Source organism: Saccopteryx bilineata, chromosome 4 (assembly GCF_036850765.1).
Source record: "Saccopteryx bilineata isolate mSacBil1 chromosome 4, mSacBil1_pri_phased_curated, whole genome shotgun sequence".
In the NCBI taxonomy this organism is placed as follows: domain Eukaryota; kingdom Metazoa; phylum Chordata; class Mammalia; order Chiroptera; family Emballonuridae; genus Saccopteryx; species Saccopteryx bilineata.
The window spans coordinates 55,410,749-55,434,236 of NC_089493.1; the positions used below are offsets into that span (position 1 = coordinate 55,410,749).

At 38.8% G+C, this 23,488-nt stretch overlaps 1 protein-coding gene across 7 annotated transcripts in view; it reads left to right on the plus strand.

Moving 5' to 3' along the window:
• CSNK1G1 (casein kinase 1 gamma 1) overlaps positions 1 to 23,488 on the plus strand; it is a 226,036-nt gene that overhangs the window by 83,244 nt on the left and 119,304 nt on the right. For all 7 annotated transcript variants that reach the window (XM_066273996.1, XM_066273997.1, XM_066273998.1 and 4 more), the window contains one exon: positions 13,044 to 13,084. In XM_066273996.1, coding sequence (XP_066130093.1) covers positions 13,044 to 13,084 — 41 coding nt within the window. The remainder of the gene's footprint in view (positions 1 to 13,043; positions 13,085 to 23,488) is intronic.

Sequence of the window (23,488 nt, forward strand, 5' to 3'; positions counted from 1 at the left end):
CTAGTGACACTGTCTCTTTTGTCCTTCAAATAGCCAAGTTCATTTGCATTTCTACTTTAAAACTTTTATACTTAACAGTTCCTTCTGCCTGCAGAATTTCCCCCCCAAATTGTGCTTATCTGGTTACGTCTCATTCTTCAGTTCTCAGCTTTATTTATTCATTCATTCATTTGAGAGAGAGAGGGAGAGAAACATCAATTTGTTATTTTACTTATTTATGCATTCATTGGCTGATTCTTGTATGTGCCCTGACAAGGAATAGAACCTGCAACTTTGGTGTATTGGACAATGCTCTACTGAGCTACCCGGTTTGGCCAGTCCTCGCTTTTATGTTACTGTCTCAGGGAAACTTTCTTGACTTCTCCCCTACCTCCATTGAAATTAGCACGTTTCTCCTCTAGCCACATTCTGTCCCATGAAACTGCTTTATTTTATGCATTACATTTTCACTATCTGAATTGAATTTCTGTGTTTGTTTACCTATTAATTGCCTTTTCTTACTTGAATATAAGCCCCATGGAAGGTAGCAGTTCCACCTGTATTATTTACTGTAGTTATTTGTGGGATGAATGGATAGATATCCAGATGAATAGGAAGAAGGGGAAAAAATTATGGGTTCCTTTAGGCTACTGGTATATGGGGATGTGGTAGATAATGGCCTTAATGTGTTTAGGCAGACTCCTGGATTCCAGGCAGAACCAAAAAAGTAATGTATGTTAATGATTAATACATTTTGGTTCTCTGCCAATCTGTTTATATCTCATCATTCACTTAACAAACAGTTCTTAAATATTTACTATCTTGGCCTTGACCTATGGTCATGCAGTGGATAGAGCATCCACCTAGAATGCTGAGGTTGCTGGTTCAAATCCCTGGGGCTTGCCCAGTTAAGTCACATACAGGAAACAACTACTACAAGTTGGTGCTTCCTGCTTCTCTCTCCTTTCTCACTCTTTCTTTTTCTTTCTCCCTCTCCCCCCACTCTCTAAAAATCAATAAAAAATTTTTAAAAAATCTTTAAATATTTACTATCTTGCTAGACTTTGGGAAAGATACAAAGAATAACAAGATAAACTTTATGTCCCTGGCCAGATAGCTTGGTTGGTTAGAGCATCATCTGAAGCTCAGAGGTTGCTGGTTCGATCCCCAGTCAGGGCACAACAGGAACAAATTGTTGTTCCTCTTTCTCTCTCTCTTTCCCCCTTCTCCCTTCCTCTTCCCTCCCTTGCCCTCTCTAAAATCAATAAAACAGTTTTAAAAAAAAGCTCTGTCTGTTGATAGAGAAAACAAATTATAAAGTGATAAGCATAATATTAGATTGTGTAAAAACTGCATTGGCAAAGAAGATTGATGAGGGTTTCAGAGACTGAGAGTAGGGCAGGCCTCAGCGGGGATTGGGGTTAGGGGACTGGGTGAAAAAGATGAAGGGATTAAGTAAAGAAAATAAATTTATAGACCCAGACAATAATGTGGTGATTGCAGGAGGGACAGATGGGTAGTGGGAGGTGGAAGAAGGTAGGGGGGGGATAGATGGTGATATAGGGGGACTTGACGTGGAGTGGTAAACGCACAATGTAATATACAGATGATGTGTTGTAGAACTGTGCACCTGAAACCTGTATAATTTTATTAACCATTGTCAGCCCCAAGAAATTCAATAAAAAATTTAGAGTGAGAGGAGGACAGGACTTCCACTGGTCAGTACAAGAAAGAAGGGCATTCAAGCAGCAGGATGCACATATACTAAGTGTTAGGAAGTTGGTTAGCATACTACTAGAGCAGCAACTATATACTTATATGTGGCTGGGGAAGGGGTGTGAAGTGAAAGAAAAGTAATAGATGAGGCTATAGGTTGGGACCAGATTGTCAAGTGTTTGTATTGTATTAAAGCATTTGGACTTTATAGGCAGCGTAGAGTAGAATCATCAGGATTATACAACAGATAAGTGACATGATCTGGTTGTATTGTAGAAACATAATTCAGATAGTTATAAGATTATATCAGTTAAGAAAGAGATTGACAGATTATGGATTTTGCTGTAATTGCAGTACTTGTCACATTGTGTTATTTTCTTTCGTCTAGCTACAGATATGTTTGATGATAGTACTTTGCTTTGTTAAATTTCGTAGTTGCAACTTCTTTTACTGTGTATGGCATATAATGGTTATTTAAGAATGTTTGTTTGGCTTTATAGTCCAGGTAAGAAATGGCCAGGCCTGCCTTAGCTCTGAAAATGACAGTGAGGTGGAGAAGATGGGTTGAATTAGGAGGAATTTCAAAAGTAGATTATAGGCATGATTTGAGGGAAAGGGGTTAAGGATGACTGAGTTTGTCAGTTTGGGGAGACCAAGTGACTGGGGAAACCTTTATTTTTATTTTTTAAATTTTTTGCTGCTGTAATGTTTTTTTAAATTTATTGCTTTGAGATATATATAGGGGAGGGGGAGAGAAAGAAACATCAATTTGTTGTTCTATTTATTTATACATTCATTGATTGATTCTTTGTGTGCCTTGACCAAGGATCAAACCTGCAGCCTTGGTGTATTGAGATGATACACTAACCAACTGAGTTACCTGGCCAGGGCTGAGGAACCTTTAATGGAGAAAAGAAATATAGGATTAGAGTAGTGGCGGAGAAGATAAGTAGAGTTTGAATATATTGACTTTTAGTAGTGTGCAGCACGTAATACAGAAATGTGAATCTGCAGTTTAGAGAAGTTTAGGATTGAGACTAGGGATTAAGAATTTATCACCATGTAGGTGTTAATAAACATGCAATCCTGGATGGTGAGATGATGCTTTGTGGAATTTGAATGAGTGGGAGAAAGAAAGTGCATTTAAGGGATACTGAAGAGAAAGAGCCTGAAGAGAAATTGAAGATTAAAAAGAGAAGAGTTTCTAGAGGTAGGGGGTGTTAAGCAAACCTTTGTGCCCTAAGGTTAAGCAGGAGAGAACTAATTAATTATTGCTTCTGGTCTTTCACTTCTGTTTATTTCTGAGATTTTCCCCCTCCTTTTGTTCTTTTTTAAATGAGTACACATATTTTGTAATCATAAAAAAGCAAAATAATATCCTTTATAGGAAGCATTTTTTAGATTTAATGGGGTGACATTGATCAATAAGAGTACATAGGTTTCAGGTAAACATTTCTATAGCATTTGAACTATTGATTGTGTTGTGTGCCTATCACCCAAAGTCAAATCATTTTCTGTCACCTTGTATTTGTCCATATTTACTCCCGTCCCCCCAGCACCTCTCTCTGGTACCACTTCACTTTTTTTTTTTTTAAAGATTTTATTTATTGATCTTTAGAGAGAGACCAGGGCCCCAGGGGAAAGGAGTGGGAAACATCAACTCATAGTAGCTTCTCTTATGTGCCTTGACCAGGCAAGCCTAGAGTGTTGAATCAGCAACCTCAGCATTCCAGGTCAATGCTTTATTTATTTATTTATTTATATTTTATTTATTGATTTTTAGAGAGAGAGGGGAGAGAGAGAGAAAGAGAGAGAGAGAGAAGGGGGAGGAGCAGGAAGCATCAACTCCCATATGTATGTGCCTTGACCAGGCAAGCCCAAGGTTTCGAACCGGCAACCTCAGTGTTCCAGGTCGACGCTTTATCCCACTGCGCCACCACAGGTCAGGCCTATTTATTTATTTTTATTTACAGAGACAGATTCAGAGAGAGGGATAGATAGGGACAGACAGATAGGAATGGAGAGAGATGAGAAGCATCAGTCATTAGTTTTTCATTGCGACACCTTAGTTGTTCATTGATTGCTTTCTCATATGTGCCTTGACTGTGGGGCTACAGCAGACCAAGTAACCCCTTGCTCAAGCCAGCGACCTTGGGTCCAAGCTGGTGAGCTTTGCTCAAACCAGATGAGCTCGTGCTCAAGCTGGCAACCTCGGGGTCTCGAACCTGGTTCCTCTGCATCCCAGTCCGACGCTCTATCCACTGCACCACCGCCTGGTTAGGCTGGGTTAATGCTCTATCCACTGCACCACCACAAGTCAGACAATACTTAACTTTTATCTGTGTCCATGAGTCTCAGTTGTATATTCCACCTGTGTGCAAAATCATATAGTTCTTAACTTTTTCTGATTACTTATTTCATTTAGTATAATGTTCTCAAGGTCCATTCATGTTGTTGTACATGGCAATATGTCATCATTTCTTTTGGCTGGATAGTATGTCACTGTATATATAATATATATGTACTACATCTTCTGTATCTAATTATCTATTGAGGGACAGTTTGGATTTCCCATGACTTGGCCACTATGAATAATGCTCCAGTGAGCAATGGAGTGCATGTGTCTTTGCATACCAATGTTTTTTAGTTTTTTGGGGTAGATACCCAGTAGAGGAATTACTGAGTATATGGTAATTCTATTCTTAATTTTTTGAGGAACCATCATACTGTCTTCCATAATGGCTATACCAGTTTACATCCCCACCAGCAGTGAATTAGGGTTCCTTTTTCTCCACAACCTTTCCAACACTTGTTATTACCTGTCTTGTTAATAACAGCCAGTCTAACAGGTGTGAGGTGGTATCTCATTGTAGTTTGTTTGTGTGGGTTTTTTTAAATGTCCTCTTCTTTTTTTTTTTTTTACAGAGACAGAGAGAGTCAGAGAGAGGGATAGACAGGCAGGAACGGAGAGATGAGAAGCATCAATCATTAGTTTTTCCTTGAGCGTTGCGACACCTTAGTTGTTCATTGACTGCTCTCCCACATGTGCCTTGACCGCGGGCCTTCAGCAGAGAGTAACCGCTTGCTAGAGCCAGCGACCTTGGGTCCAAGCTGGTGAGCTTTGCTCAAACCAGATGAGCCTGCGCTCAAGCTGGCGACCTCGGGGTCTCGAACCTGGGTCCTTCCACATCCCAGTCCGATGCTCTATCCACTGCACCACCGCCTGGTCCGGCTCATTGTAGTTTTGATTTGCATTTCTCTAATACTAGTAAAGATGAGCATCTTTCCATATGTCTATTTGTTGTTTATATGTCTTCATGGAAGAAGTGTTTGTTCAGCTCCTCTCCCCATTTTTTTAAGTGAGAGGAGGGGTGATAGACTCTCCCATGTACCCCAATCAGGATTCATCTGGCAACCCCTGTCTGGGGTTGACGCTCGGACCAACCAAGCTATCCTTATCTCCCAGGGTCAACACTCAAACCAGTCGAGCCACTCACTGGCTGTGAGAGAGGAGGAGAGAGAGAAGTGGAAGAGGGAGGGGAAGAGAAGCAGATGGTCACTTCTCATGTGTGCCTGACCAGGAATTGAACCCAGGATGTCTGCACGACGGGCCGACACTCTATCCATTGAGCCAACTGGCCAGAGATCCTCTCCCATTTTTTAATTAGAATGTTTGCTTTTTTGTTGTTGAGCTTTTTGAGTTCTTTCTATATTTTGATATTAACCTTTATCAGAGTTGTTTGTGAATATCATCTCTCATTTGGCTCCCATTTTGTTTTGTCAGTATCTTTTGCTGTGCAGAAGCTGTTTAGTTTAATATAGTCCCATTCATTTATTTTTGCCTTTACTTCCCTTGCCTTTGAGGTCAAATTCATAAAATGTTTTCTATGTCCAAGGTCCATAAGTTTAGTACTTACGTTTTCTTCTATGTAATTTATTTTTTCCAATCTTATATTTAGGTCTTTGATCCATTTTGAATTAATTTCTGTGCATGGGGACATTGTAGTCATGTTTCACTCTTTTGAATGTGGCTTTCCAGTTTTCCCAGCATCATTCATTAAAGAAGCCTTCTTTTCTCCATTGTGTGTGTTTTACTTCTTTGTCAAAGACTATTTGTTCGTATATATAAGGTCTTATTTCTGGGCTCTCAGTTCTGTTCCATTGGTCTGTGTGTCTGTTTTTCTGCCAATGCTATGCTGTTTTGATTATCATGCCTCCATGGTATAATTTGAAGTCAGATATGTTATATCTCTGGCTTCATTCTTTTTTTCTCAGGATTGCTTTGGCTATTCGGTATTTTTAGTGGTTCCATACAAATGTAGTGATTTTTTTGTTCCATTTTTTTAATGACATTGGGATTTTAATGAGGATTGCATTAAATTGGTATATTGCTTTGAGTAATTTGGCCATTTTAACTATGTTGATTCTTACATGGAATATTTTTCTTTTTTTTATTTTTATTTTATATTATTATTATTATTATTATTATTTTTGTATTTTTCTGAAGCTAGAAACGGGGAGAGACAGTCAGACAGACTCCCGCATGCGCCCGACTGGGATCCACCCGGCACGCCCACCAGGGGGCGACGTTCTGCCCACCAGGGGGCAATGCTCTGCCTCTCCTGGGCTTCGCTCTGCGGCAACCAGAGCCACTTTAGTGCCTGGGGTAGAGGACAAGGAGCCATCCCCAGCGCCCGGTCCATCTTTGCTCCAATGGAGCCTCGGCTGCGGGAGGGGAAGAGAGAGACAGACAGGAAGGAGATGGGGAGGGGTGGAGAAGCAGATGGGCGCTTCTCCTGTGTGCCCTGGCTGGGAATCGAACCCGGGACTTCTGCACGCCAGGCCAACGCTCTACCACTGAGCCAACCGGCCAGGGCGAATTTTTTTATTTTTTACAATTTATTTTTTTCATTTTTTAAAATAACAGTTTTATTGAGATAGAATTAAAATATGATAAAATTTACTCATTTAAAGTATACAATTCATTGGTGTTTATATGTTCACAAAGTTGCGCAACCATCACTAGAATCACTTTTAGAACATTTCATCTCTCTGTAAAGAAACCCGATACTCATTAGCAGTTACTCCCCATTTTCCCTTGACTCCTTCCCCCGACTGTCAGGCCAGGCAGCCACAGCCTACATTCTGTCTACCGATTTGCCTGTTTCATATATATGGAATCGTATAATATGTTATAACTGGTTTTTTTCACTTAGCATGTTTTCAAGGTTCATCCATGTTGTAGTCTTTATCATTGTACTTTATTTTTTTAATCTTATTTTTATTAATTTTAATGCAGTGACATTGATAAATCAAGGTACATATGTTCCGAGAAAACATCTCCAGATTATTTTGACCTTTGATTATGCTGCATACCCTTCACTCAAAGTCAAATCGTCCTCTGTCACCTTCTATCTGGTTTTCTTTGTGCCCCTACCCTCCCCCCACTCCCTCCCTCTCCTTCCTCGCCCCTTCCCCACCCCTCCACCCCACTCCCTGTTACTATTACATTCTTGTCCGTGTCTCTGAGTCTCATTTTTATGTCCCATCTATGCATTGGTTCATATAGTTCTTAGTTTTTTTCTGATTTACTCATTTCACTCCGTATAATGTTATCAACGTCCATCCATGTTAATTGTAAATGATCCGATGTCATCATTTCTTATGGCTGATTAGTATTCCATAGTATATATGTACCAAAGCTTTTTTTTTTTTTTTTTTTGCATTTTTTTTTGCATTTTTTTTCTGAAGCTGGAAACAGGGAGAGACAGTCAGACAGACTCCCGCATGTACCCTACCGGGATCCACCCGGCACGCCCACCAGGGGTGATGCTCTGCCCACCAGGGGGCGATGCTCTGCCCATCCTGGGCGTCGCCATGTTGCAACCAGAGCCACTCTAGCGCCTGAGGCAGAGGCCACAGAGCCATCCCCAGCGCCCGGGCCATCTTTGCTCCAATGGAGCCTTGGCTGCGGGAGGGGAAGAGAGAGACAGAGAGGAAGGCGCGGCGGAGGGGTTGAGAAGCAAATGGGTGCTTCTCCCGTGTGCCCTGGCCAGGAATCGAACCCGAGTCCTCCGCACGCTAGGCCGACCCTCTACCGCTGAGCCAACCGGCCAGGGCTGTACCAAAGCTTTTTAATCCACTCGTCCTCTGATGGACACTTGGGCTGTTTCCAGATCTTCGCTATTGTGAACAATGCTGCTATAAACATGGGGGTGCATTTCTCCTTCTGGAACTGTTCTATGGTGTCCTTGGGGTATATTCCTAAAAGTGGGATGGCTGGGTCAAAAGGCAGTTTGATTTTCAATTTTTTGAGGAATCTCCATACTGTTTTCCACAGAGGCTGCACCAGTCTACAATTTATTTTTTACATTTTTTTATTTATTCATTTTTTTTAGAGAGAGGAGACACAGAGAGAGGAAAGAGATAGAAAGAACAGAGGGAGGAGCAGGAAGCATCAACTCCCTTATGTGCCTTGACCAGGCAAGCCTGGGGTTTCGAACCGGCAACCTCAGCGTTCCAGATTGACACTTTTATACCCACACTGCGCCACCACAGGTCAGGCGAACATGGAATATTTTTCCATTTCATAGTGCCTTTTCAATTTCTAAGTTCATTTTCTGAAGTTTTATTGTTGGCATATAGATAAGCAGTAGACCTTTGTATATTGATTTTGTATCCTGCAACTTTACTTGTTTTTTTTATTGTTTCTAATAATTTTTCAGGGTTTTCTATATACAGGATCATGTCATCTGTAAAAAGTAATACCTTTACTACTACTTTCCCAATATGGATGTCTTTTCTTTTTGACAGAGACATAGAGAGTCAGATTTATTTATTTATTTCACAGGCCATAATGGATTATGTTCTGCAGTTTAGAAAACATTTTAGCATTGTTGAAAACAGACATATTTTAGCATGTTAATAGTAAATGTTCTATACCATTACAGTGGTTTTAAGCAAGATTTAATAATATTTTAAACAATAATCTGCTTACTAATATTGGTAAGTAACCAAAACATTTGGCACAAGAAGAAATTATTCTTGCTTTTAAGTACTAACCATTGGGAAATGTTTTTGCATAGTATACTAATATGCTAGTAGAATTAAGCCAGTAAAAATGAGAAAGATCTCTTTTTTCTTTAAAGTTGTAGTGCCCTAATCATTCTGCCCACTTAGAGAGATGCTCTCTGGGTAGTGGAGGCAATAGGCTAGCTTGTCATTTGCCCTAGAATGGGCTAGAAGCCAATATGAGTTAACATATGAGTGGTTTCTTGTTTAACTGCTAATTGCCTCAAGATCTTTAGCTGAATTTTGCTTATTTTCTACAGGTAACTTAGAAATGCACTACTTTCACTTCAGGGGAAAAAATGTGACAGCTGGAGATCTACCTAAAACTGAGAACCCAAGATTCTGTTCCTTTTTCAGTGTGACTGAGAGCTGAGACCTGTTGGTTCTTGGAAATAATGTTGTGTTTGATAAAGCTTATGGCAAATGTTGTTTCTGTAGGTGACTTACTGAAACAGGAAGTCTCCATATAGTAGGTTTTATGAGCAGCATCACATCCAGGACTGCTGCTTCTGGAATGGGCTTTTACATATAAAGCTTCTAAAACTACTATGCAATGCAGTCCCCCCCCCCCCCCCATTAACAATAAAAGAATCCATAGCCAGGAAGTGAACTTGGGAAGCATTGTAGATTTTGTACAAAAGATACTAAAAGTTTTGAGTGCTTAAGATTGGCCATCTCATCAGTGATATTTTTCTACCCATTAAACTGCTTGCCTTTCTCACAGTTATTGATATATTACATATATCAATATATATTCATATATATCAATATTTAGCTGAAGCAGTCATTAGTTTTAAGTGGGCAGGATTTTAACTGTATGTAATTGAATTTTTTTAGAGCCAAATTTCTGAGTACTGTCTATCAGTGAGAATAGTGGTTGAGTGAGTGTCTAGCTTTCCTCATGGCAGCATTTTGTATTGGCCTGTTCAGTCTTAATGATGCCGCCTGGCAAAGGAATTTATTTGAATGATGCATAGCTCAAGAGAAGTATCCAGCACCTCCAGTGTCTCTTAGGTGTAAGGATAATTAATTGCTTTGTAAGAGGGTGAGTGTTCGGTTCTTTTGCTGTAACACAGCAGGCTAGCATGTTGTGTTGTTACACAGGCTTGTGATTTGGTGTTACACAGGCTGTCTCATTTATTATACTTCTGTGATTATATTCTTTTATACAGATATTAAAATTGAGGGTGAAGGACATTTCATATTTTATCTATTACTTTTAGGTTTAGTGAGAACTAGATGAAGGCATCACAGTGGAGTGGAATGATCATTGCCTATTCTCATGGTTCTCTTTCTGTTCTCTGCTAATGGAGCATCATATTTGACCCTTCTCTTTCCCTTATCCCTCATGTTTACATGTAAAAAGTGGCTAGATTTTTCTTCAAAATGCCCTAATTATAAATCCTATTTTTAAGTCATTCTCTTCTAGAAATTACTGCTTCATACCAGAAATAATAATAGAAGTAATAAAGTTAGATTTATCTAGAACCTTGCAGTTTACAAAGTACTCTAATATAGTCTTAACTCATCTAATCTTCATAATCACACATGTTCTGCTATAAAACTTCCTATTTATCTTACTTCTAGGTATCCTCTCTTTTATCTTACACATTGGGACCAGATTGGTATTTTAAAAATACAACTTTCACTATTAAAGATTTTTGGTGGTTTCACAGCAGCTGATTAATGAAGTCGAAACTCCTATATTTGCATTTAGGATTATCCATAATCTGATTCTGTGCTAGCTTTCTTTTTTTATTGCCCCTAGAACTTTCTCAGAAAAACTGTCTCCGAGTATCAAGTCAATTTGGTTCACTTCAGTAAACATCTGTTACCTATTGTATATCAGATACTCTGTTTGTTGCTAGGTATAACTCGATGAGTTGAATATTCTTCTTTTCCTCAGGAAATTTATGCCTAATGGAGGTAAGAAGATTTATGTTAGCTAGTTTTAATAGATATGGAAGTTTATGAACTGGGTGTTGCCTCAGTTTTATAAAGTATATTTAGAAAAGGTTTTTTTTAAAGGAACCAAATAAGTGGGAGAGCCTTGGCCGGTGGTGGTGTAGTGGATAGAGCATCGACCTAAGACCCTGAGGTCCCAGATTTGAAACCCCAAGGTTGCCAGCTTGAGCGCATGCTCACCAGCTTGAGGCTACCACAGGGTCGCCAGCTTGAGCGTGGGATCATCAACAGGTTCCCAGGTTGCTGGCTTGAGCCCTTCTGGCCAGGCACATATGAGAAGCTATCAATAAATAGCGAAAATGCCACAATAAAAAAAAACGGGAAAGAAGATAAAAACAGATAAGAAATGTTAACAGATTTTGGAAGCTAGAAAGCAGATAGTTAAGTGGTAACTGACTTAGCAGTCCATAGAAAGCTGAATCATTGAAATGGTAGGCCAGAACTCTTTTTTTAGGGAATGTGTACTGAATACATAAATACCACAGCAACAGCTTCTGTTGGTTTTATTCAACAATAGTGGGTCATACTTAATATATAAAAGGAAGAGGGCAGAATCAAAAATTTTACTAAGAGACTCAGAGACATGGACAAGAGTGTGGGGGTTATGGGGTGGGGGGAAGGAGAGGGAGGGGGTTGGGGGAGGGGAGGGGCACAAAGAAAACCAGTTAGAAAGTGACAGAAGACAATTGGACTTTGGGTGATGGGAATGCAGCATAATCAAATGTCAAAATAACCTAGAGATGTTTTCTCTGAACATATGTACCCTGATTTATCAATGTCACCCCATTAAAAATAATTAAAAATTTTTTTTTGTTTGTATTTTTCTGAAGCTGGAAACGGGGAGAGACAGTCAGACAGATCCCGCATGTGCTGACTGGGATCCACCTGGCACGCCCACCAGGCAGTGACGCTCTGCCCACCAGGGGGCGATGCTCAACCCCTCCGGGGCGACGCTCTGTTGTGACCAGAGCCACTCTAGCACCTGGGGCAGAGGCCAAGGAGCCATCCCCAGCGCCCGGGCCATCTTTGCTCCAATGGAGCCTCAGCTGCGGGAGGGGAAGAGAGAGACAGACAGGAAGGAGATGGGGAGGGGTGGAGAAGCAGATGGGCGCTTCTCCTGTGTGCCCTGGCCGGGAATCGAACCTGGGACTTCTGCACGCAGGCCGACGCTCTACCGCTGAGCCAAATGGCCAGGGCCTTAAAATTTTTTTTTATTAAAATAGTCTACACTTTAAGAAATGGGGAAGTGTTATTTTGTATAGCAACTCATTAATGTTTTAGTATTTGTGGTGTATTACTTTAGAATACTGAAATATTTTTATTGTTAATAAAATTACTTTTCTATGGAAAAAAAAAGAAAGTTGGGGTTCTCAAGGATCCAAGAACAGGAAACCTAGCTTCAAATCTATATGTGAAGCAGTTGGATCACTAAACCCTTTCCTCCCCGGTATCATCTCACCTGGCATTTAGCCCCTGCCACTCTCATGGGTGATGGACATGAACTACACAGAAAATTGGACTTCCCAGCTGAATGTGGGGAAAATGAAAAAAAAGGTTACCTACTGATTAATGAGACCCTTCTTACTCCCAAGTTCTTAGCTCTAGATGTTTAGGAGAATATTGACTTTATTTATACAAGTAGAGAACTTGAGAGGAAAAATTGATATTACTTCAAGGAGAACTATGAGATAGTTAAGTTTTGTCCAAGTAGAGCACTTTTTCCTGCACATAGAGAAAAACAGCTAGAGTTTCTGGTGAGTCAAAACAGATTTGAGAACCGTCTTCTTATATACAGTAGGTAAGTTTTCCAAAAGATGAGTAGGACAATAATGGGTTTTATTTCACACCGTCCTTTATACCAACTAAAGACACTAAATACTGTGACAAAAAATATAAAATCCCCATTTGTCAGTGAGTTAGAAAAATGAGGATTTGTGCTTCTTATGCCAAGAGTTAAAATCTCTGTATCTTTTAAATTCTGGCATTTTTTTCTTGGTTTGCCTCATGACTTAATGGTTGTATAATATTAAATAGCAAAACGTGTATATGTGAGAGAGAAAAAGAGATTTGTCTTCCTTTTAAAAAAATATCTCATGTCTAACTTAAATTCTCAAGCTGTTTTATTTCTTGTCTTGCTGGGTCTTAGGCTGGGTCTCATCATCTCTATTTAGCTTTTCACTTAAAAATTATGTTTCATATATGTGAATAGCATTGGGAATGTGACCTTTCTCATGACCCTGTAAGCTAATAATTTGCTTTGAATTTCCCAGAATAAATGTCACTAAAACATACACATTTTGCTTCTCCCCCAGGTAAAAATCTCTACACCAATGAATATGTAGCTATCAAACTGGTGAGTAAAATCTCTATTAGTGTTAAGTATATTTTGGTGCTTTCATTCCTCACATATCTTTTTACAGGAAATTGTTGTGAGCATTTACAAAAATACTAATTTTTTTTCTCTTGTATATCATCCCACATATTTTCCTTCAACTATATATAGTGTTCCAGCCATAAATCACTGTATACTATATAATATTAGATGATGCTAAATAATAGTGTTATCCATGATCAATAAAAAATAGTTAAGGAAAAAAAAATCACTGGAAAACTAGTAAATAGCACTTTCACAGTGCTTTTTTTAAAGGTAAAATCAACCCTGGTTGGATATAGCTCAGTTGGTTAGATTAGAGCATCATCCCAAGGCACAGAGGTTGCTGGTTGGATCCCTGCTCAGGGCACATCTAAGAATAGCTTGATGTTTCTGTCTGTCTGCCCCCCACCCCTCTTTCCCTCTCTTTCTATCTTGATGAAATCAATAAATAAAAAAAAATTTTTAAGGTAAAATCATTTGAAAATGTTATAATTTTCTTGAATATGACTTGATTCATTTTAAATGTATTTATTAACATACTTAGTACAATACAGAAATTTGATCATCTAATCATTGTCTTAAAAAACTGCCAAACAGCCTGACCAGGCGGTGGCGCAGTGGATAGAGCATCAGACTGGGATGCAGAGGACCCAGGTTCGGGACCCTGAGGTCGCCAGCTTGAGCGCGGGCTCATCTGGTTTGAGCAAAAAGCCCACCAGCTTGAACCCGAGGTTGCTGGCTCCAGCAAGGGGTTACTCGGTCTGCTGAAGGACCGCGGTCAAGGCACATATGAGAAAGCAATCAGTGAACAACTAAGATGTTGCAATGCGCAATGAAAAACTAATGATTGATGCTTCTCATCTCTCTGTTCCCATCTGTCTGTCCCTGTCTATCCCTCTCTCTGACTCTCTGTCTCTGTAAAAAATAAATAAATAAAATTATTTAAAAAACAAAAAAACAAACAAACTGCCAAACATGAAACTCACATCATATAGTTAAATTTGAAGTAAAGAGTTTAGTTTGTCAAATCTAATCTTACAAATAGCTAGTCATTGAAAATAGCATCCTATTAAAAAAGAATAATTACATTATTTTGAAGGATTAAGTATTTTAATTTTTTTATTGATTTAAATTTATTAGTGTAAGGTATTTTTCCCCGCCTAGGATTAACAGTTTTAGAAGAAACAGTTCTTTATCTTACATTTATGGTTGATACAAAATTATTTCTAATTATATAAAATGTTTCATATGACTAGTTTCTATGAAAGTTGTAGGCCCTGGCCAGGCGGCTCAGTGGATGAAGCATCGACCCAGTGCACCAGAGGTCATGAATCAATTCCCAGTCAGGGCATGTACAGGAAGCAATCAATGAATACACAGATGGATGGAACCACTAAGTGAAACAGTGTGTTGATGCTTTTCTCTCTTTCTCTCTCTCAAAAAAAAAAAAAAAAAAAAAATCAGTAAATTTAAAAAAATGAGAGAGAAGATTTCTTTTGAGGCTTTCTGTTAGGGGTAGTTCTTTATATTTCTCCTTCCAGATTTGTACCAGCCAACCTATTTAGATAAACTTGCATAACATATTGTTGACATAACTAATGATTGCATTTCACTTTTCAATTTTATTAAATTTTTATTCTCTTTTGTATGGCCAAGAGTTAAAGCTAAAGATAGACTATGTTATCTAGTATCTTAGGAGGTCTTAGTACTTCATTTCTCTTCCAAATAAATCTTAATGGCTTTATAGAGGACAACAATCTTATCTATGAGCCCCTTCTGTATCCTTGTGGAAGATATAAGGGTAGTAATGGAGCTTTTCTCATTGTAACAGCAAAATTGGCCTTAGGCGTTAAGTCCTACAAGGTAAGCCGTCTGCTGTTGGTTTAGGATTTCTGACAGGCATGTGTATTCCAGAATAACTGTGATTCTGCCATATAGCCTGCCCTCTATGGAAATGTAATCAGCATCTGGCGCTGAAATACAAGGAAGCTCTCCTGTTATTATTTCAGTTCTACTTTTTTTGAATTTTCATTGTGGGCTCTTGTTTCTTGGATATCTAGGAACCTTTTAAAAAATCATATACACTTTAAATGAAATAATGGAATAATAAGTCCTTCCTTAACCCACATTGAGATTTCGAGGGTATTTTTTCCTTTTCTTCTTTTTTTCTTTTTTTGTGACAGAGACAGAGAGAGGAACAGACAGGAAGGGAGAGAGATGAGAAGTATCAGTTCTTCATTGTTGTTCATTGATTGCTTTTTTATATGTGCCTTGACTGGGGGGATACAGCAGAGTGATTGACCACTTGCTCAAGCCAGCGACCTTGGGCTTCAAGCCAGCCACCTTTGGGCTTAAGCCAGTGACCAAGGAGTCATGGGATCATAGGATCCCACGCTCAAGCCAGTGTCCCCGTGCTCAAGCTGGCGACCTTGGGGTTTTGAACCTGGGTCCTCTGCATGTCAGTCTGACACTGTATCCACTGTGCCATCGCCTGGTCAGGTTCTAGGGCAGGGGTCAGGAACGTTTTTGGCTGAGAGAGCCATGAACACCACATATTTTAAAATGTAACTCTGTGAGAGCCATACAATATGTTTAACACTAAATACAAGTAAATGCGTGCATTTTATGTAAGACCAACACTTTTACAGTACAGTAAGTCTCTGAATTCTTTTTAATAACGTTGTTATGCTGTTGCTAACCAATGATGAATAAAGTACTTCTTACCATTAATGCAACTTCTGGTGCTGCATGGTTTTGCTGATGGTTTTGTAGTCTGGTTGATATGTGGTGAGGTTAAATTTTGTGCAGGTTGGTCTTAACGTTCTTTAGATGTGAGAAAGACTGCTCACATGCATACTTAGAGCCAAACATTGTCAGTACAGCAATGCTCACACGTTGCAGTGTGTGGTATGTGACGGGAAGTGCATACCACAAGTTTTGACAATCAGGTGGTCTGCGGGTTGAAGTTTTTTCATTTCCCCCCACTTGTGTTTGCTTGCCAACTCTGCTTGCTGTCATGCAAGTCTTTCCAAATCTTCATTCAGTGACTTGAACTTAGTCACCCACATGTCTGAGGCCTTCAGGTCAGCAGCTTGTAGCTCAAAATCTCTGATGGAGACACCGGGGATGTAACTCAGGTCAGCGCTGTCCACTGCACACTCGTTTGGATGGGTGATGAACTTAAAAAGACAAGTGCGCTCACAAAATTCTCCAAAGCGCACTTTGAATGACTGTTTGAAGCCCGCTAGCTGCTGGAGATCAAGATGTTGAGCATGGTCACTTGCTGTGCATGCATCTTTAAACTCTCCCAGTTTTTCAAAGTGTAATAAAAATGACATGTTTCAATGTCGGCGATGAAGAGTTCCACCTTGTTTTCAAATGCAAACACTGCTTGTTGAAGTTGGATAAGACTGTATTTCCAACACCTTGCATTTTCACATTGAGCTGGTTCAGATGTTCAGTCATGTTTATGACATAGTAGAACTTCAGGAGCCACTCAGTGTTAGCTAACTCAGGATGCTCGACGTTTTTCATTTCAAGAAAAGTCCGGATTTCGCTGAGACAAGCCACGAAATGACTGAGCACCTTCCCTCTTGACAACCAACGCACATTGCTGTGCAGAAGCAGACCAGGATAATTATTCCCAACTTCATCCAGCAGTGTTTTAAACTGGCGATCATTTAAAGCTCGGGCAACAATAAAGTTGACCACCCGAATGACCAGCGGCATCACGTCACCAAGCTGCTCGCCACACATCTGAGCACAAAGCGCCTCCTGATGTAGGATGCAGTGAAAATTTAGGATGGGTCTCTTTTCATGTTCACGAAGAAACTCTACGAATCCTCTGTTTTTCCCCATCAAGCATGGAGCACCATCAGTACACCCCAAAATAAGTTGATCCATCGGTAGATTTTTTTCTTTAGCGAACTCAGAGAAAGACTTGAATACAATCCTCCCCTCTTGTTGTCTCTTTTGTAGGCAAAACAGCAAGACTTTCCTCACGTAGTGTGTCACCGACAGCATACCTTGCAATCACACTGAACTGGGATAAATGGCTTATGTCTGTTGACTCATCCAAAGCGAGAGAAAAGAATGGTGCTGCATTTATGTCCTTCACTTGTGTTGCCTCAATTTGATTTGCCATCATGATGGTATGATCATGAACAGTTCTTGCCGTCAGAGGCATGTCTTTTATTCGTTTGATATCTTGTCTTTATCTGAAAAGTCGTCAAAAAGTTCATTGGCAACATCAAGCATGAATGTTTTGGCATACTCCCCATCTGTGAATGGCTTTCCGTTTCTCACAGTTGCTAAAGTACCAGCAAAGCTAGCCGAATTCCAGTCACCTTGTTGGGTCCAAACATGGAGCTGCTGCTGACTAGCTTGCACTCTGCACAGTAGCTCTTGACATGCTTTCTTCCTGCCGTCCCCCGCTGGATATTTCGATGCAATGTAGTATGGCGTGTTTCGAAGTGCCGCTTTATATTTGACCATTTCATCGATGCAATTTTATCATTGCATATTAGACACACTGCAGAACCTGCCCTCTCCACAAAGGCGAATTCCTCTGTCCATTCCTGTTGAAAAGTACGATACTCCTCATCCTTTTTTCTTTTAGCCATCTTCTTCGTCAGAAGGGTTTCTGCAATTAGCTAGCTGACTACTTGATTAAAAGGAGGGAAGTTTACTTCCTGACCTCACAACGACCCATGTATATTACACATTATCCAATAAAAATTTGGTGTTGTCCCAGAGGACAGCTGTGATTGGCTCCAGCCACCCGCAACCATGAACATAAGCGGTAGGATATTAATGAATAGTAATACATGAGAATGTTTTATATTTTTAACGTTATTAATTTTTTATTAAAGATTTATCTGCGAACCAGATGCAGCCATCAAAAGAGCTACATCTGGCTCACAAGCCATAGGTTCCCGACCCCTGTACTAGGGTGCTTTTTAACAGAGGTGTTATAACAACTGTTTAAAAAAAAAAAATCTCTCTCTCTCTCTCTCTCTCTCTCTCTCTCTCTCTCTCTCTTCACCCTACTAATCTTACTGCCTTCCACAAGCTGTAGACAGGTTGTTTCCTTTACGCATAGTGCTTCCAGAAGAGCACCTTGAAGCTCCAATTGACTGAGCAGGCTACACCTATACGCTGAAGGGATTGGGTAAAGGATGTAAGTCCTTCCATTTGACATAAGGACCCCTCAGTTTTGAACATATGTGATGAGTACTCCCACTTTCAGCCATATAACTCTAAAGAGTTTTTGTTTTCTTTATCTGCTTAGTTATCCAAGATCAGATTGAATACTTCTTATAAATATTTCCAGTATAAAGTTTTGAGACCATTATGTTTAAAGAAGGATCTGTTGCTCTTTGTGGTTTGTCATAACCTAAGATTGTTTCTTCAGAAAGAACAATCCTCTTTTTGATGTTTAGATCGACCTTTGTCAGGTTTCATATTAATATGTCATATTGTTTCTGTTTGATTACTTGTAATTTTGCTGATGAGACAAATTCTATAATTACCTGATTTGATAGTGATGGAGTGGGAGATCTAAAACCAAATGGAAGCCCTGGTTGGTTTCCTCAATGGGTAGAGCATTGGCCCGGTATATGGACATCCTGGTTTGATCCCTGGTCAGGGCACACATGAGAAGCAAACATCTGCATCCCCTCTCCCCCTATCCCCTGCACTTCATCTCCTCTCACAGCCAGTGGCTCGGTTGGTCTGAGCATTGGCCTCAGGCGCTGAGGATGGCTTGATTGATTTGCACATTGGCCCCAGACAGGCATTGCCAGATAGATCTTGATCAAGGCACATGCGGGAGTCTGTGTCTTTATCTCCCTTCCTCTCACTTAAAAAAGAAAAAAAAAAAACCCAAATGGAAACTCAACAGTGATTACTCTCTATCTGAAGGGCTAAACAAATGAAGAAGTGACTCTACAGTATAATTAATAAAATGTATTTTTCTTTTCACCACAAGAATCTTGAGAAGCTTGAAGTCTAATGATTGCTGATTTTACAGAGAAGGGTATGAGTTCTTTAAAGTTTTGACTTATTTATTTATTTATTTATTATTAGAGAGAGAAGGAAGGAAGGAGCAGGAAGCATCAACTTCCATGTGTGCCTTGACCAGGCAAGCCTGGGGTTTCAAACTGGTGACCTTAGCATTCCAGGTTGATGCTTTATCCACTGTGCCACCACAGGTCAGGCCAAGAGTTCTTTAGGGATGTAATACTACAGGTCCTTTAATAATGATTTATTCAATATCATTTCATTACAATCTTGATCGCTTGCCCTAGGAATTTACCTCTTGTTTATATCAGTTTTACCAGTTAGCCTATGGTATAATTGGTTTCATTGTACATTGTTTTGCCACAGTTACAAGAACCTATACTGAGATTAAATGAGGATTTAACGTCTTCTAGTCTGCATAAATTGATTTGAGATAAAACCTTCCAAGAAGCAAAAAGATAGACTGGATAAGTTCAAGGGAACTTATGAATTCTGTAATTTATGGATTCTGTATCTTAACAAGAAAGCAGAAAACTTCAAGTGGGTTCAGAAAGAGCTTTCAAAGGTGACCAAAGAGCTTAAAAAAATAGGACCAGTGAGGAGAGGTTAAAGGAATTGAAATTACTTTGCCTGAATAAAAGGATGTTTAAGAAATGATTGGTTTTATTATTTTAAGACAGCTATTATAGTATTTACAGGTTATTGTGGAACTTTTTATCTGTTACTGAGGACAGAGGAGCTTAAGTTTTTGTAGTGGGGATTTAAATTATTATCTTTTTTATTTTAATAATTTTATTTTTTTAATGGGGTGACATCAATAAATCAGGATAAATATATTCAAAGATAACATGTCCAGGTTATCTTGTTGTTCAATTATGTTGAATACCCATCACCCAAAGTCAGATTGTCCTCTGTCACCTTCTATCTAGTTTTCTTTGTGCCCCTCCCCCTCCCCCTTTTCCTCTCCCCCTCCCTCCTCCCCCCCATAACCACCACACTCTTATCAATGTCTCTTAGTCTCTCTTTTATGTCCCACCTACGTATGGAATAATGCAGTTCCTGTTTTTTTCTGATTTACTTATTTCACTTTGTATAATGTTATCAAGATCCCACCATTTTGCTGTAAATGATTCGATGTTGTCATTTCTTATGGCTGAGTAGTATTCCATAGTGTATATGTGCCACATCTTCTTTATCCAGTCATCTACTGATGGGCTTTTTGGTTGTTTCCATGTCCTGGCCGCTGTGAACAATGCTGCAATGAACATGGGGCTGCGTGTATCTTTACGTATCAATGTTTCTGAGTTTTTGGGGTATATACCCAGTAGAGGGATTGCTGGGTCATAAGGTAGTTCTATTTTCAGTTTTTTGAGGAACCACCATACTTTCTTCCATAATGGTTGTACTACTTTACATTCCCACCAACAGTGAATAAGGGTTCCTTTTTCTCCACAGCCTTTCCAACATTTGCTATTACCTGTCTTGTTAATAATAGCTAATCTAACAGGTGTGAGGTGGTATCTCATTGCAGTTTTGATTTGCATTTCTCTAATAACTAAAGAAGATGAGCATCTTTTCATATATCTGTTGGCCATTTGTATTTCTTCCTGGGAGAAGTGTCTGTTCATGTCCTCTTCCCATTTTTTTATTGGATTGTTTGTTTGTTTGTTGTTGAGTTTTGAGTTCTTTGTATATTTTGGATATTAGGCCCTTATCTGAGCTGTTGTTTGAAAATATCATTTCCCATTTAGTTGGCTGTCTGTTTATTTTGTTATCAGTTTCTCTTGCTGAGCAAAAACTTCTTAGTCTGATGTAGTCCCATTCATTAATTTTTGCCTTCACTTCTCTTGCCTTTGGAGTCAAATTCATAAAATGCCCTTTAAAACCCAGGTCCATGAGTTTAGTACCTATGTCTTCTTCTATGTACTTAATTGTTTCAGGTCTTATGTTTAGATCTTTGATCCATTTTGAGTTCATTTAAGTACAGGGGGACAAACTGTAGTCCAGTTTCATTCTTTTGCATGTGGCTTTCCAGTTTTCCCAGCACCATTTATTGAAGAGGCTTTCTTTTCTCCATTGTGTGTTGTTGGCCCCTTTATCAAAAATTATTTGACTATATATATGTGGTTTTATTTCTGGGTTTTCTATTCTGTTTCATTGGTCTGAGTGTCTATTTTTCTGCCAATACCATGCTGTTTTGATTGTCGTGGCCCTATAATAGAGTTTGAAGTCAGGTATTGTAATGCCCCCAGCTTCATTCTTTTTCTTTAGGATTGCTTTGGCTATTCGGGGTTTTTTATAGTTCCATATAAATCTGATGATTTTTTGCTCCATTTCTTTAAAAAATGTCATTGGAATTTTGATGGGAATTGCATTAAATTTGTATATTGCTTTGGGTAATATGGCCATCTTGATTATATTTATTCTTCCTAACCAAGAACAAAGAATATTCTTCTATCTTATTATATCTTTTTCGATTTCCCTTAAGAATGGTTTATAGTTTTCATTATATAAGTCCTTTACATTCTTTGTTATGTTTATTCGTAGGTATTTTTTTGTTGTTGTTGCAATTGTGAAGGGGATTATTCTTTTGAGTTTGTTCTCAAAGGTTTCAATGTTGGCATATAGAAAGGCTATTGACTTCTGTATGTTAATTTTGTATCCTGCGACCTTACTGTATTGGCTTATTGTTCCTAGTAGTCTTTTTGTGGATTCTTTGGGGTTTTCGATGTATAGAATCATATCATCTGCAAAAAGTGATACCTTTACTTCTTCTTTTCTGATATGGATGCCTTTTATTTCTTTGTCTTGTCTGATTGCTCTAGCTAGAACCTCTAGTACCACATTAAATAAGAGTGGAGAGAGTGGACAACCCTGTCTTCTTCCTGATTTAAGGGGGAAAGCCTTCAGTTTTGTGCCATTTAATAAGATGTTAGCTGATGGTTTATCATATATAGCCTTTATCATGTTGAGATATTTTCCTTCTGTACCCATTTTGTTGAGAGTCTTAAACATAAAATTGTGTTGTATTTTAGCGAAAGCCTTTTCTGCGTCTATTGATAAGATCATGTGGTTTTTGTTCTTTGTTTTGTTGATATGGTATATTACGTTAATCGTTTTACGTATGTTGAACCATCCTTGAGATTCTGGGATGAATCCCACTTGATCATGATGTATTATTTTTTTAATATGTTGTTGTATTCGATTTGCTAGTATTTTGTTTAGTATTTTAGCATCTGTATTCATTAGAGATATTGGTCTGTAGTTTTCTTTTTTTGTGCCATCCTTGCCTGGTTTTGGTATGAGGGTTATGTTGGCCTCATAAAATGTGTTTGGAAAAGTATTGCTTCTTCAATTTTTTGGAAGACTTTCAGTAGAATAGGAACCAAGTCTTCTTTGAATGTCTGATAAAATTTGCTGGTATAGCCGTCTGGGCCTGGATTTTTATTTTTGGGGAGGTTTTTAATGGTTTTTTCTATTTCTTCTCTACTAATAGGCCTGTTTAGGCTTTCTGCTTCTTCTTGACTCAGTCTAGGAAGGTTGTATTGTTCTAGGAATTTACCCATTTCTTCTAGGTTGTTGAATTTAGTGGCATAAAGTTTTTCATAGTATTCTACGATAATTCTTTGTATATCTACAGTGTTCATGGTGATTTCTCCTATTTCATTTTGGATTTTGTTTATATGAGTTCTTTCTCTTTTTTCCTTGGTAAGTCTTGCCAAGGGTTTGTCAATTTTGTTAATCTTTTCAAAGAACTAGCTCCTTGTTCTATTAATTTTTTCTATAGTTTTTCTGTTCTCTATTTCATTTATTTCTGCTTATTTTTATTATCTCCTTTCTTCGGCTGGTTTTGGGTTGTCTTTGTTCTTCTTTTTCTAGTTCCTTAAGATGTGAAGTTAAGTGGTTCACTTGGGCTCTCTCTTGTTTGTTCATATATTCCTGAAGTGATATGAACTTCCCTCTTATCACTGCTTTTGCTGCATCCCATAGATTCTGATATGTCGTATTGTCATTTTCATTTGTCTGTATATATCTTTTGATCTCTGCACTTATTTCTTCTTTGACCCATTCATTTTTTAAAGTATGTTGTTTAGTTTCCACATTTTTGTGGGATTTTTTTCCTCTTTTTTGCAGTTGAATTCTAGTTTCAAGGCTTTATGATCAGAAAATATGCTTGGTACAACTTCGATTTTTCTGAATTTGCTAATGTTGTTTTTATGGACCAACATATGGTCAGTTCTTGAGAATGATCCATGTACACTGGAGAAAAATGTATACTCAGTCACTTTGGGATGAAATGTCCTGTAGATGTCTATCATATCCAGGTGCTCTAGTGTTTTGTTTAAGGCCACTATATCTTTG